Consider the following 16,238-nt stretch of genomic DNA (forward strand, 5'->3'; position numbering starts at 1 on the left):
TGGACCTGGCAGACGCTCCTTGGAGTTAAAAGGGATGGGCATCACTTCATGACTTGTACCATGTACCTGTCGTCCTTCCAAGCTGCCAGGCAGCTTCACCCCTGCTGTACTCCAGAAGGAATGCTATGCCTTTAAAGGAAAAAAATCTTTTTTCTTTTTTTTTTAATTTTTAAATCCAGCCTCTGTGAGGCTTCCATATGATATTGTTTAATACTACGGCATTTTCCTTTATTCCATAGCTTGGATCAGAAATAGCATGGCTAGCAGGGACAGGGAAGTGATCTTACCCCTGTACTCGGCACTGGTGAGGATGCATCTTGATTACTGTGTTCAGTTTTGGGCCCCTCACCCCAAAAAGGCCATTGAATGACTTGAGCATGTCCAGAGAAGGGCAACGGAGCTGGGGCAGGGTCTGGAGCACAGGGTCTGATGGGGAGCAGCTGAGGGAACTGGGGGGGTTTAGTCTGGAGAAGAGGAGGCTGAGGGGAGACCTCCTGGCCCTCTGCAACTCCCTGCCAGGAGGGGGCAGAGAGGGGGGATGAGTCTCTGGAGCCAAGGAACCAGCGCCAGGCCAAGAGGTAATGGCCTGAAGTTGCACCAGGGAAGGTTTAGACTAGATATTAGGAAGCATTTCTTTCCAGAAGGGTCTGTTGGGCGTTGGAATGGGCTGCCCAGGGAGGTGGTGGAGTCCCCATCCCTGGAGGGGTTGAAGAGTAGAGTTGACATAGTGCTGAGGGATCTGGTGGAGTTGGGAACTGTTGATGTTAGGTTAATGGTTGGACTGGATGATCTTCAAGGTCTTTTCCAACCGAGATGATTCTGTGATAGTATTTTCGATAAAGAAGTACCACCTCCATAATCTAAATGTAAGCGAAATCTTTCATATGCTTCTGCTATTTATAAAGTGGTATAATTAATTTAGATAGATAACTCCTTTGGGTTTTAGTTCATTAAAATTGTTTGAAGTAGTGACGGAGCTCTAAGCTAGTGGTTTTGAGATGATTGTGTCTTGGCAGGATTTGGTACTGTAAACTAAGCACTTTCCACATCCAGGAAGTGTGGCACCTAGTGAAATTAGGCCACTGATGCTGGGAGTATAAACTTAGCCAAAGCTTTCATCTCATGCTTTACATATAAATTAGTCATGGCCAAATTAAGTCAGTAGGAGACCTCTAATCTTTGATAGCTGTACTAACTTCGACTTGTTGTCAATACTATTTTAATTGTAAATTCTTTTAAGTCTCACAGATGCATGGTATCTAGTGTTGCAGTCCCATAAACTTGCTTCTGGCCTGCTGCTGCAGTGTGCTAGTGTTAAATCTGCCCAAGAAAGACTGTCACTGCTGGAAACAGTTAATGGAAACTTTAAAATAGGCCTTTAATATTAGAGTAAGAACTATGAGTAAGAAAATAAATGAGCCTCCAACAGACCTTGTAACAGAGGAGGGCAGGCTTTAATTAACAAGAGAAACTTGTGCTTATGGTCATTGAAAATAGGTGGTTTGTGGACATTTCTGAATGGAACTTAACATGGATTTGCAAAGGGACATCACAGCAGAGTAAAACTGCAGTTTTGGACTGCAGGCACAAAGCATAACGCACAGCATAGAGTGCTTCTCTAATATTATTGAAGTGGGAGTTCTTTGGTCAATAATTACCACAAATTAACAGAAGGGTGTTAAAATTAAAACCCAAAAGTAAAACAAAGAAAAGCTTGACCAAGGAGAAAAGCCTCTAGAAGCTATCAGTGTGCTAGAAAAAGTGGTTTATGGAAATACTGAAACGTTAGAGGAGTTTTAGCTTGGTTAGGGATAAGTGAGACTATTCAGAACATTGACTGCCATGATGACAAGGAAGGGTTCCCTGCCGCCTCCCCACGAGGGTCACCAGCTTGTCACTGCTTCTGTCCCAAGGCTATTCTGTACCTGGGAGTATCAGCAGCAACTGCTCTGCAAGACTTTCCAAGCTGGGCAGAGGTTGGGGCTGGGCACGTGTGGGTGCAGCAGCTCACCCGCTGCCCAGCAGCCCCCTTGGCACCCTCTCAGGGCTAGGGTTTGGTCAGCTCACTGGGAGAATCACAACACTGAGGTCCAGCAGGCAGCAAATTGGCATCTCACCAGAAAAAGTCCCTATTCTGATGAGCTCTGTTGTGGATATATGGTGAGTCACATTCCAGCAGCATGGTTGTTTTTTAGAAGAGGAATGTCTTCCTGAAACCAGAGATGGAGGCCAATTTCGAGAAAGGGAAATTTGCCTGTTCCTGAGTTTGCTCCCAAATTATTGCAGTGGATTGCATGTGTTTGACTCTTCTAAGACACCTGCTGTATTAGAGTAGTCTAGATCATATGCTTCAGTTGGGAAATTAAACCCTGAGAGTTTTTACGGATCTGAAATCAATTTCAGCAGACTACTGTTTCTAAGTTTATTTTGTGATCTCTTGTTCTGTAACTCCTTAGACCACCACAGCTTCTCCAGGCAGAGCAACATCTCACTTGTAGGTTTTATTGCTGTTTTCTGTTAAGGATTGCAGATATAGGGGATGACTGATTTTGATTAGTAGCTTTTAATAAGGAGTCTCAATCTGAAACATAAAAAACTGTTTGATGGCACAATATATTTTTTATTAAATGTGACTTAGAGCTACTAATTTAAATACATCTTTGGTACTACTTTATTCCTGTAAGTGTGGGCTGTAGACAAACTGCAAAAGAGGCAGCAAAGGCTCTTTATGACTCTTATGTAAGTCTGGTTTACTGTTTATTTTGTTTTCCTGAAAGCATGCTTCATCCTTCCAGTCCCTTTCTAGTTTGCATCGATAGGTAGAATTACTGCAGTTGGATCTTGAATTCTTATATTCCCAAGGTGCATCCAAGTTTAGCTATTCCCCAGTGAACAACATCCCTGTGCCCTTCAAAACCTGGGAGAATGACAGGCAAGGCGTTGAATGCAGAGGGCTGTTGTCTCAGTTACTGAGCTCTTTTCTCCTTCACCTTTCAGTTTGAGGGAGGTTTGTTGAAACAACCTCAAACTTGTTTCATTAGCATCTGAAAATGCAAACACAGCACACAGAAAACCCTTCAAAACCTGCTAGTTGAGTCTGCAGGCAGACAGGTTTGCTGGGTGCAGTGGTGAGCAGAGCTGCTGTTGAGCATCGTCCATCTCTGTGGGTGGTTTCTTGGGGACGCTTGGGGTGGCAGTGACCTGTCTTAGAGCTGGCTCCACTGGACCTTCTGGACATAAAAGATGACAGCTACCTAAAAGGTTATTGGCAGGCCTTGGAAGGGTTAAATGTTTTCATTGTGGCAGTGAAGGACATGGAAAGCTGCCAAGCATTTAGATTTGAGATTTGGAAAGCAGCTGGAGTTTAACTGCTCTTAGCAAGCAATTCAGTGCAGGAAGGAGGAGGCAGTAATAATGTTACACAGTGCCATTCATAACACTCTTGTTAAGTTTGGGTCAGCGTTTTCCATCCCGACTCTCACGCTTGGTTGGAGGTGAGGTGCAGAGCTGGGGCCCACCCAGCACCCTGGTGCTGCAGGAGGACAAGCCAGGTTTCTGAAGAAGAAAGGTGGCTGGAAATGCACAGGGCAAACAGGGTCCCCTCTTGTGCTCCTGGAGCTCAAAAATGGCTCAGTTTTATAGGTAATGAGATGACTGTTTGGAAACAAGACCATTAACAGTAACTGACTTATTCCAGTTTTAAAATGGGTTATTTTGGATGGTTTTAAAAAGTCGACCTCTGATCTCACAGACTTATCAGTGCCTTCAGCTGTTGATCACAGGGCTCATTCCAATGTTCCCAGCTTCTACTGCAGCATTGACCTATTTGTTTCTGTGAAGACATCACACTGCTGCTGTTGCCGCCTTGTGTGGGCTTGCATCAGGGCCAGACACCAGTGTTCAGTGCTCGGTGGATTACCGGGCAAAGACCATTTGGGTGGGCAGCTAAAGCCTGTGGGTCGGGGCGAGGTTGTAACCCTTGCCTGGGCTGTAAGCTTACAGGAGGAGAACATCACTAGAGCAGGGCTGGATCCTGGCACAAGGAACTTAAAGAGAGTAAGTGGTGTATTGCTGTTTGTGCACAGGTGTTAAGCCTCTCTGTGACAAAGAAAGGGTTTGGAGGATGTGCTTTGGATTTGCCTCTGGATTGGATCAAATGTTTGAATGTGGGTCGATAAAGTGGTAAGGGATCTAGGGTAGTTGGGAACTGTCAATGTTAGGTAAATGGTTGGACTGGATGATCTTCAAGGTCTTTTCCAACCTAGACGATTCTGTGATTCCGTAACAGATAGTTACCAAGCAACATGTTAAGTAATAAGACATATGTATTGTAGCAAGACTTAATGCTGATTAAGTAGTTATAAGAGATTTAAATGGCTCCAGGATATGCTGCAGTAGGTGAGTCTCAGCTCAGGTGTCTCTAATACCGTGCAGAAAATAAATCCATGACAGTGCATTTCTTTGTTCTCCAGTGTTGCAGTAAACCCATCCTTGATGTCACAGCTTCACAAAGCTTTTTATTTAACGGTTTGCAAAAAAAAATATAAATCAATAAATCTTGAGCTGAATATATAAGTAGGGTGGTGCTGCAGTATTAATCACAACTAAAGAAAATCCTGAGACACATGTATCCATAGTAAGATGCTTTGTCATGGGGTAGGTGTTTGGATAATGGGATGACAGGTAAAAAAAAAAAAACAACAACAAAAAAAACCTCCAGCTGAACAAAAAAACCCCACAAAACCTACAAAAAACCCCAGCCACAAACCAGACAGTTGTGCACATTTGTTACCAAAGTTTTAGTGTAGCTGCATGGCTTCCATTAATGCTTCAGAGCTATTGGGGCATTATGTATAAATTATGATAAATAGCTAGTATGCTCTTTTCCCCACTTTCTGCAAGAGAATAAATGTGTTGTGAGTTGCACATATTCCACCTCTTCTTCTTCCCTGCCATCTCTGATTTTTGTTCCCTGCAGGATATTTGTCATGGAGTTCAGCCTGACTGTGCTTGGGAACACTGGCCATGTCTTGTGAATTAGACTTCTTCAGATCTTGTCTCCTAGTCCAAAAAATAGAAAGTAAGACTGCAACTTCTGCTGGGAAGGAGAAATCAGGTCATATTTGCTCAGTGACTCCAAATGCATAAAGTGGGCGTATACCAGGCCCAGGTGTAGGAAAACCTTGAAAGGAGTGAGGTGAGGACCTTTTAGTAAATTCCTTTGGCATTAGCTACAGAGCAACCCAAGGTGCTAACACAGGTGTTCCTGGTGCTGTATTTGGGAGGCTTGGATCATGCTGCTGAGCTGTGTTAGGAGGACAGAGCTGCCTGGAGTGGCATCCAAGCACAGTCTGGATTTCCACAAGAGCGCTGGGGTCAAGTGCTGCACTGGTGGGCTTGGAGCTTCTTGCCTGATTTTGACTACAGTTGCCACTGCTGGGATTTTGGTGGATTTTCGTTGGGTTTTTGTTTTTCTCCCCTGCTGTTCCCAGAATGAAATGGGATTTCAGAAGCACCTGGGAAGGGTAGACTTTGACTGGGATATGGGTCATCTGTCTCTTAGGAGTTTTTTGGCTCGGTAATTTTTTGCTGTATGAAATACAATTAAAGCTTGACTTTGTTTTTGAAAATGCACAAACAAAACACTGTTCCTTCTGCTTCTATGTGATCACAGTGCTCTGCCTTCTTCTTTCCTTCCCTATTTGTATCTTCCTGTCTGCAGTCACGCCAAGGCTTAGAAAGTCAAGCAGCTTTTCAGCAGATAGATTGTGTCATGGAATGACTTGCAACAAGAATGGAGAAGAGGTCAAACTACAGTTCAGCATAATATCTACTTTATTCTTCTCCAGTGGGCTTGTGTGAACAAGACACTGAAACCACTGCTATAAATTCTGGAAAAGACGGTCTGACTGATGTAGGCTTTCTGTACTGGTTGTGTGGTCTATTTTCTGCAGTATTTATTTTGAATATGTTTGTGTTTGTAAAACACTGCTGAGAGGAAGCTAATTTTTCTGTCACTTATATGAAGTGTTTTCTTAGTAGTTTTCCATGCAGTGTTTGGAGAAGAGGACACAGGTGCTAGATACAATTATAAAAACCAAAGATTTATATCCAAAGGATGCTCTGTTTCTGTTGCATAGGGCCAGAGAAAGATGTTTGTGGCTCATGAACTGAAGTATAAAAGCTGTGATAGTTACATTTGAGTAACTCGGTGACCACTGTATGTCAATGAGAATAGTTGAATGTTGAACAGATGTCATAAGTTTGGAGTGGTAGTTGTTAATATGTTTTTCGATACATAGAAAACCGCTATAGGTATACCTGTGCCTGGCTGTCAGCCTCCAGCAGACTTGTTTTCATTTGCTGGCATTCACTGTGTGGGATGTGTGTGTGTAGTGTAATATAGCCTGAATTTTATACAGGGATTGCATGGGAAATAGAGTTGGTTCTTTTCCTAATTTGAGGTTGCCTGAGCCATGGTACCTACAGGTGTTCTGTTTGTAAATCTTTCCTCATACAAAGGAGCATCTTACGCTATACCAATACATGTGCACACGTGATAACACAGGTGCAGGTGTGACTAGAGGCGGTTTCTCCTGTAAATGAGGAAGCAGAGCCAGGCGACCGTGGCATTTCTCCTTTGCATAAATAAATAAATGGTTTTGTATGATTTTATAGTTCTTCTAGCATAAGAACAGAGTGGGCAAAATTTTAAAAACAAGAAGGTCTTGTAGTTCCTGCATCTGAGGAAGATGAGAGAGAGAAGGCCCTTGTTAGGGGGTGCAGCTGGCCATGTGTTGCTGCTGGCCTGCCTCTCTGCCTGGAAAGCATTTCCCCTTTGCTAGGGTCTGCAAGCAGCAATGTCACACAGGTGATCTTTATTGCAGTAGTGAAAGTTCAGGTTTCCAAAGCTTTTGCTGATACATAGTAAACAATTGGATCTAATGGAACTTTTTCCCCCTCTCAAATATTAGTGCTTTCTTTAATATTGATAATAATAATAAAAAAAATTAAGAGCCAGTAGCTTGAGAACTAGTGGAAAATTTATTTTTGGTTTCTTATGCAATCTAAATTCAGCTCTGTTCTAGGAATATTTTATATCCCAGCCCTTGATTACAGTTGTGTGATACTTTCCCACAGGACCCCAGTCCTCACATGTGCAAAGGAAACACAATTAAAATCAGATGGACAGCTGTGAATTTCACACACAACTTGCAACTACTGGTCTCTGTAGCCTAAATAATGTAATTTGTTAGTTGTGTTAATGTCTAGTGATTAACCGGAAGTTTTGTGCATAGAAAAACGTTATGGTCCATATTTTGAGTTCTTAATTTCACCATTGGTACTGAGGCTAGAAGATATAGCTTTGAGGTTGGCTTTTCTGGAGTGACAGCTTTGAGTATGAAGGCAGTGTTGAGAAAAACATTGGCTGAAGTACCTCATTCAAAGAAGTGCCAAAGCAGGCGTTAGGTGTCTGAGGATTAGTCTTCCAAATTTTCATGTTGATACTTAATATGTCTAAGAGAGGATGTTTTATTGATTATTTTGTTGGACTTGGTAATTAACAGTTGGACTCAAGAGTCTTTTTCCAACCTAAATGAGTCTATGATTTTCTTCTCCTTCACAGCAACAGAATATATATGAGTGGCCATCTTTTCTGACCGCACTGTATTTCTTCCAAAGAGTCTACATACTTTTCTGTGAATCCTTCCCATGAAGAAGACAAAAGGGAATGATCATATCTGGAAATATTTATTGCATAAAGTACTAAATCTAATCCTAGAATTAGTAATAAATTGGGGCAAACTAAGTTTTGACTCTTGATGATGATAATGACATGTAAAACTAGGGGTGAGCATGTTTACTGCAGTGGGGAACTTGAACTGAGCCGTGACCTCATGAGTTGGTGCAGTTCAGGTTAACAGAAACTGCTAGTGACACAACTTTGCTTGCAAGATCAGCCTCTGGTTGGTGTCCTGGAGGTTGAACTCTGGTCAGGCTGTGCAGTGCCCAAACCAAAGAGCGAATAAACTACCTGAGATTATCTTCTTAATTATTTTCATTCTCTGGATCAGATTATACGTAACTTTATATGCTGGGCTGTACTAGAAAAGTAGGTGCTAAGGAGCAGTCTTTTGGCAGTGATAAGGAATAGTAGTTGTGTTTTTGACATGCAGGCAAGTGTGAATTCAAACTGGTCCTGAGGAAATCCCTGCTATTCCTAGCACCAGTGCTGCTCAGAGGGGCCCCTTGCCAAACTCTTCTGAGGCAAAGCTGAGAGGATGAAAACGCTGAAGACAAGCTCTGTAGCAGCAGGAGGAGGGTGGTTTGTGGCCTTTAGCTCAGGCAAAACCACTCTCAGATCACAATCTTTTCCTGGGCAGAATGGATGTGAGGCTTCTGCACAGCGGGGATATTCTCTGTGTTGAGAAGCTGAGGGGTTTTGTCAGGTAGGCTACACTCAGTGGGATTTTATGGCCATCAATTCTTCACACAGTGGTAATGATATTTTGAAGTGCTATATAATTAGCTCTGGGTGGAGGCGTCGCTTTTCTCCTGTGCTCAAGGGTTGCTCGGAGAAGGACGAAGCCACTAAGCCACTGAAGCAACAAGAGTCACAGAAAGGTTCAAACTGATCAGTAGGTGAACTCACCTTTTCTGTAGACTTGAGGAACTGTAAAAACACCACCTGTGAAAATGTGTGCAATGTCTGTCTTAAAATACATGAATACCACTTTCTGTATAGGTAATAGAAAAAATCTGACAAAGAAGGATGCAGTAGCTTCTCTCTCCTGCAGAAAAATCCCACCATTTTGACAGTTATATGAGAACATGACACATAATTTAACCTTGCAGCTTGCAAGCACGCACATTTATTTGACAAGAAAATGCTAAGATCACGCTGAATGTACAGCTTACTAAACAGCCAATAAAATCTAGATTATATCTTCCTTCTCTAAGCAGGAAACAAGGGAGCTGTTTGTAAATCTGGCCTTCCTGGACACATTGAAGTAGAAGGATTTTTCTTGTGCTAGACAGAGCATGGCAATACTTTCACGTTAAATAATGAACTCTTACTGTTGCTCTGAATTAAATGGGCAGAATTGGACAGAAACCATTCTTTCTTCAGAAAAGACTGTCTCCAATGATTTTTCCAGGCCTTGGCCTCCTCTGCAAAGATTAGATCATCCAGGGAGGAAGAAGAGCAAAGCAACCTGAATGGTGGGGATAGAAGCTTGCCAGTAGATTTGTGGGAGGTCTTCCATTGCATTTCACTTACTCAGGAATGGGGGAAATTACAGATAAGATCTCCTAATTTGTATGAAACTTGGTTTGATGCAAGAGGTTTTTGTAATTGTAAATTGAAACAGTTTGGATTATCTGGCTGGAGGCTCCCTGTCAAAGGCAAGAGGTCTTCACTGCAGTTATTAAGGAGAAGAAGTTAAGATGTCAATTCATGTCAGCCTGTAGCCTTTGCTACCTGTGGCACATCTTTCCTCATGACCCTGGGTTTGTGCAAAGATAGAACCGATGCTTGCTCAGGCATGGAATATGGAACGTAGCAACTTTTTGTTTGTATCGTTGTACTGTAGTGTCTGGTTTTAGTAATTAATGTTTATTTTGTCTTCTCAGTGTACTGGGAAGTAGTGCTCTTCACTGCTAAAAATAAACTGACAAGTTTACATAGTCTAATCTTCATTAATCTTTACCTGACATGTGAGTGAGCTATAATTTAAATGTATTAGTCTTAACAGTTGCAGGTAATAATTTGTTTGTGTTCAGAATATGCCAGATTCAAGTCTTGGCATATGCTCCTGCCGCAAACTTTTCCTTTATCTGTTAGCTTTCTGTAGGTGCCTGTTGATGCCCGTCTTATGTTACTTCTGTGTGTTCCCTCTTCACGCTTACCAGAGGACTGAGACCATATTCTGTTCATGCTGGCATTCTTGTTTCTAGCCAGAAGTGGAGAACACAAGGGAATCTGAGTCTCTATACCAGAGGATGAAGCTTTCTTGGCTAGGCTGCTGGATATATGAAAACAGAAATAAGACCCCATAACCTGAATTGATAGGCTGCCTCTTTCATGAGTTCATGTTTGGTTTGTGTCAATTTAGACCTGTCTGGAAAACGATCATGTCATTTCACAGGTACAGCTACTAAATGTCTGGATGGTTTTATAGGCAACTATATTGCCTATTTGCCTATCTCTGATGATTTTTCTGCTAATGTTTTAGAACCTATTTTTCACTTTCTTTTAATTAAGTATTTAAAGATGTGGCTTGAAGGAAAATAATGTGGAAAAAAAAAAAGAGCTAAGTACAGTGAGCCATTCACATAGCTGGATATGTGCTGGCTCAGTTTACTTAAGTGTCTGTATATATTCACAAAAGATCTAAAGATCACGCTACACCAATATATCGATTTTTACTTCCTATCTATCCTGAAACAATAATGGTGGGGTTTTTTTAAAAAAAGTTTTTCTTTAAGGTCTTGCATAAGTCTTGGGGCTGAGGGGAGGGAGCATCTTGTAAGTCAGTCAGAGCTGCTATTTTTTTCTACCTGGGATCCTAGATGTCATTTGAGCTTTAATTCAGTGTCTCTCTCTAAAGGGGATTCATTATATTTCCAAATTATTGCACTAGGCATAAAGAAAAGGTCTCTTGAAAAACAGCAACAGATACATGTCCAAATAAGAATGTCTGGAGTCATCTGAATCTGTCTTTCTCTTGTGGAAAGGCTCTTCTTGTTTAAGTGTTAACAGATTCAGGCATTGACTTCTGATCTGGAAAACTTTTGGCTGTTGCTTACAGCCAGTGAGACCACATAGGTGGCTGCTTTCCCTGCTTGCTCATTAACTTCTGAGTCAAGGATGAGAATTTGTAAGAGAAGCAAGAAAACAAAATTAATTATTGTGTAACTAACTTGGTTTTCTGTAATTTCATTTCAGGGGGCAGGGAGGAAGAGTTTCTGTTTGAATAGAATCTAATTGAGTATTGCACATAAGGAAAGATAAAATTTTCAAATTTAATTGTAGCTGGCCAAATCGACATCATTTTGGGGTTTGTTTGTTTTTCCAGGTGAATCAGAATGTGGAGATCCAAAGAGCCCGTCTGCGAGATGATATTAAGGAATATAAATTCCGAGAAGCACGTTTGCTGCAAGACTACACTGAGCTTGAAGAAGAAAACATCTGTCTCCAGAAACAAGTGTCTGTCCTGAAGCAAAACCAGGCAAGTTTTTCAAAATACTGAACATTGCTTTGACAGCATCAGTTAATTCCTGTGTTACAGCATGTTTCTGTCTCATTTGGGCATCCAACCACTCCTTTATGTTTGTACTGCTTTTGAGACTATAAGCTCTGTCGTTTAGTACCAAGAGCTGTCCCAAAATGTTTAAGTCCTTTATGACTCTGTTTATACAGAGACTTTATTGCTTCTACTTTGACCTCCAAGTCCTTCCGTTGCCTTTTCTCTCTTTGATGGGTGTGAAGTCTCTACCAGTCTGCTTTGTTACTTGGTTTAGTCTCTGCTACATGAGCTTTTCAGTGTCTCTTTGCAATGCTCTCCATCCATCCCATTCTACGGTATCTGTAACTGGGTGTATTTTTGAACATATGTTTTTATTGCTACTTAGTGCTCACATTTACTCTCCAGTTCTGTGCTCCTCCTCTCCTCCAGCTACTTTCATTAAACATGGACTATTGTGACAGTCGCTCTATACTGTCAGACCTGTGTGACTGCTCATCTGAAAAGTCACATTTAATTGCATAGTTCCAGCTATTTTCAGAATTTTAGCTGCATTTTTTTAACAACTCAAGAATTTCCCCGAATTATCATTTGTGGAGGTAATTAGATGAGATGTTGTCTTTGGCATGGCTCCATGGGGACTTGCTATTTTTATTGTTCAGATACCTGTCACTCTCACTGTATAAATAAAATTCAAGGTTCAGCTGAGAAAATGCTATGATATTCCTGAAATAAAAGCTCTTGAAGAAAACAGTAGAGTTAATAGCATCTGTTGTAGTGAGCACATAGCAAAAGCTTCTTAGGATTTGCTTGAGAACTCCTTCAGTGTTGTGAATGAAAGCTACCCTACCAAGTGAGGTATTTGGGATATTTCATTTATGTCTGGGTGAAACTCCATGTCAGTGTTGGATTACTTTGACCTCACTGCTGTGCCCAGAATGGGGTTCCAGGTTGGACCTGTTCTCACATGAATATATTTGGTCTAATTATGCTGGTTTGGGTGCTCTGAATCACATGGTAAGGAAGAAGGGGCTATTACACTCTAGATGCAGACTGGAAGAGATAGTGATCTGGTAAAAATCCAACTTATGTAGGTGGTTACTTTTGTTCTTTACCCTTTTTTTGGTCTCATTTATTGTATTCAGAGGACTGAGTGAAAGTTCCCACCTCCATGTTCACGTTCTAAAATAACAATATTCAAGAATGCTGTTATTCTGGGCTGAGCCAAGTTTAACCTTAGATGCTATCTTGTCAGTTGCTAGTAATTATTGACTACTGTGTGTGTATTCTGGAACCTTGGAAAACAGAGTGCAAGAAAGATTTGAGCTCAGTGGAGCTAATTCTTTCCATAGTAATGGATTACTTCATTTTCTACCTTGCCCTAATCCTACTTGATGAATATTATTAAGCGTTATTATCCTATTGACATAACTAGAAGCAGCCATCAAGATTTCCCAGGCTTAACTTGCAAAACGGAATTAACATGATTGGTTCCTGGTTTTTAAATCGGGTGTGGTTTGGCATTACCAGATTGGTATATGTTGGCATCTAAAACTCCTTTAGCACTTGGCAAAACTGGGTCATATACCACATAGTATGTTTTTCTTTGTTTCAGGGTAAGGAAGATGTATTCTTTAGGCTTTTTTTCCCCCCAAAGATTCAGAATTTTACACTAATCATTGGTGTTCATAATTTCAGTGCAATCGAGGTTTAAAATAAATGCAATTTTACAGGTAAACTTACAGCATGCCATCAAATTTCATGTAGGAGCACTATGAGTCTGAAGTGTAGAGTCTGAATTGTAGCGCGCTCAAGATGTGCTGGAATGATGATGACCGAAATGGTAAAACATCTTATTTTGAACGTGTAGAAGCAGAGTGTTATTGCTAGGTGCACCCCGACAGTGTTAAGCCCAGTGGCATATTCTAACAGCAGTGCAGCAGAGTGTCAGAAGCATAGCTTTGTGATCCTGGGTTTTTGAAACGTTGAGCTTGAATTTGTGGGAAGATCGGCAAGGGAATTTGTTAATCAAACAGAGAAAGTGTTTGCATAATATTCTAGGAAAGCCTGTTTTGTGATGCCTCTCTATCACACACTGTATCTCCCATCTAGTTAAGCTGGAATAGATCAGCCCATTCGATGGATTGCTTAGAGATTTTATTCCATGGTCTCTGTGAAGGTAAATTATGTACTCAGTGTTTACAGTCATAGTGCCAAAACTAGACTCCAGAACTGAGAAAATTATGCTATTCTCACCATATTTAGTGAATCAAACATTCAGAAGTAAAATTACTTGGTGCCTTGCAGGCAGACAATTTTCACTAGGTTTTTTTTTTTCCTCTCCATTTGTATATGTCCAGGTGGAGTTTGAAGGCCTGAAACATGAAATCAAAAGGCTTGAAGAGGAAACTGAATTTCTCAACAGCCAGCTAGAAGATGCCATACGGCTGAAGGAGATCTCTGAACGCCAGCTTGAGGAGGCCTTGGAGACGCTGAAGACAGAGCGGGAGCAGAAGAACAATCTTCGTAAGGAGCTCTCCCACTACATGAACATCAATGACTCCATGTACAACAGCCACCTGAACATCTCTTTGGATGGACTGAAGTTCAGTGATGAAGCCACAGAACCCAATAATGATGAAATCATGAATGGATTTGAACAAAACTGCCTCAGCAAACTCGGCAATGGCAAGAACAGTACATCAACACCCAAGAAAAATGAAAGCTTCCCTCCAGCCCCGAGTCTGGTTTCAGATCTTCTGAGTGAATTAAACATTTCTGAAATCCAGAAGCTGAAACAACAGCTTGTACAGGTAAATGGGTTTTGTGAACAACTCTGTACTTCCAGGTAGCTGCTAGAGTTTGTAATTTCAGTCTTTTCAGTATCTCATGTGGCCATCATACAGTATGAACTATATTTGTAAAGGTTCTGATTTTAGAATTTGAGGATGTTAAATGTTTGTCAATGGAAAACCATAGCTTTTTTTCTCTTGTATGCAAAGAAACTAGCATTCATGTCCTGTGTTTGGAGGAAGGCTGTAATGCATCTTCTGTGCAGTACATGCTGTGTCGTGTCTACTTCATTGTGTCACTAGCAAGAAAGAGTATTTTGTTCAGAAATTGAAAGTTACTCCAATCTTCTTCATCAAAAGGGGTTTTGTATACCATAATTTTCTGTAATTAGTTCAAAGTTCATGAAGTTTTAGTCAGTACCAAACATTTCTGTGTTATATTTGTGCTATTGGGAGGTTGGACAGTTTGAAACAAGGTACATATTTGTGTTGTTTAGAAATGTTTTAGTTATTTTGTCAAGCATTTCTTAAGTGTTCTGTAAGAAAAAACATTTCTGGAGAAAGTTACTGGATTTAAAAAAAAAAAAAATCCAGTACAAAAAAAATATAAAAACTTCCAGAGGAGAAACCTTAAATGTTTCAGTATTTTTGAGTCTTTCATGAAGCTCCAAGCTTCCACTATAGACTAGCTGCATGTTTTCTAATATTTACTTGATAATTTGCAAGATAACAGTAAAAGTTAGCTTATCTTCAGCTGAAATGATGTTTTCACAATGAGACCATCAGCTCTGGAAGAAATGTGTAAAAAAAAATGTGCATTTTGAAGTGGAAATGAAAAAGAACTGGCAAGAAACACAGTGCTTGAGTAGTTTTAGAAAAAACTAAATAGTCTTTTTCATAATGTGCTTGTGATTGGATTTCTGTAACCACATGGAGCGAAGTTGCTGTCTCTTATAATAAAACCATTTAAGTGATACAGTTCCCTTTACATCGATGTCTCTGTTCATGCATTTCAGATGGAAAGAGAAAAGGTGAACTTGTTAACAACGCTACAGGAATCTCAGAAGCAGCTGGAAAATACACGGGGGGCCCTCTCAGAGCAACATGAGAAAGTTGGCAGACTCACAGAAAATCTGAACGCAATGAAGAAGCTCCAAGTCAGCAAGGAACGTCAGTCTGCCCTTGACAATGAGAAGGACCGAGACAGCCACGAAGATGGAGACTATTATGAAGTTGACATCAATGGGCCAGAGATCCTGGAGTGCAAGTACAAAGTGGCTGTAGCAGAGATTACTGACCTAAAAGAAGAGCTCAAAAATCTTAAGGCCAAATACAAAGAATGTGAGTCTAAGTATGAGGAAGAGAAGAGCAGATACGAGACTGATAGCCAAGCTCTCACTGAAAAGATCACCTCACTAGAAAAAAGCAGTAGGCATGATAGAGAACAGGTGGCCAGACTGGAGAAGGAGCTGAAGAAAGTCAGTGATGTTGCTGGAGAAACACAGGGCAGCCTCAGTGTGGCCCAAGATGAACTGGTCACTTTCAGCGAAGAACTGGCCAATTTATACCACCATGTCTGCATGTGCAACAACGAAACTCCAAATAGAGTGATGCTGGATTACTACAAGGAAGGTAAAGGTGGACGCAGTAGTCCAGAGACCAAGGGAAGGAGGTCTCCCATTCTTCTTTCTAAAGGGCTGTTAACAATAGAGCTAGGAAAGGCAGAGAATGGGAGTGGTGACAGCAGCCCATCTCCAGTGTCATCTCTGCCATCTCCTGTGTCAGATCCTCGTAAAGAACCAATGAACATTTACAACTTGATTGCTATAATCCGGGATCAGATCAAACATCTTCAGGCTGCTGTGGACAGAACAACTGAGTTGTCCAGGCAGCGTGTTGCCACTCAAGAACTTGGGCCAGTGGTGGACAAAGACAAGGAAGCTCTGATGGAAGAAATCCTGAAGTTGAAGTCCCTGCTGAGCACCAAGAGAGAACAGATAGCAACTCTGAGAACTGTGCTGAAGGCCAACAAACAGGTAACCGGGTCTTATAGCTGTGAAGGTTGTAGTGTCAGGGCATTATGTTATAAACACAAGAGAATTTATCTTTGAGGTCATACTGCCTCAACTCAGCAGGGCTTTTGTTGCTGATACTTGTTCAGTACAAGGCTGAAGCAGGCTGTTTCATCAGAGGCACTTAA

At 41.2% G+C, this 16,238-nt stretch overlaps 1 protein-coding gene across 2 annotated transcripts in view; it reads left to right on the plus strand.

Moving 5' to 3' along the window:
* The window catches only part of BICD2 (BICD cargo adaptor 2), a 95,116-nt gene that overhangs the window by 60,049 nt on the left and 18,829 nt on the right, over window positions 1–16,238 (plus strand). For both annotated transcript variants that reach the window (XM_074913986.1, XM_074913987.1), the window contains exons 3-5: window positions 11,079–11,231; window positions 13,607–14,059; window positions 15,055–16,074. In XM_074913986.1, the coding sequence (XP_074770087.1) occupies window positions 11,079–11,231; window positions 13,607–14,059; window positions 15,055–16,074 (1,626 nt within the window). The remainder of the gene's footprint in view (window positions 1–11,078; window positions 11,232–13,606; window positions 14,060–15,054; window positions 16,075–16,238) is intronic.

This window comes from Athene noctua, chromosome 10 (genome assembly GCF_965140245.1).
Source record: "Athene noctua chromosome 10, bAthNoc1.hap1.1, whole genome shotgun sequence".
NCBI classification, from domain to species: Eukaryota; Metazoa; Chordata; class Aves; order Strigiformes; family Strigidae; genus Athene; species Athene noctua.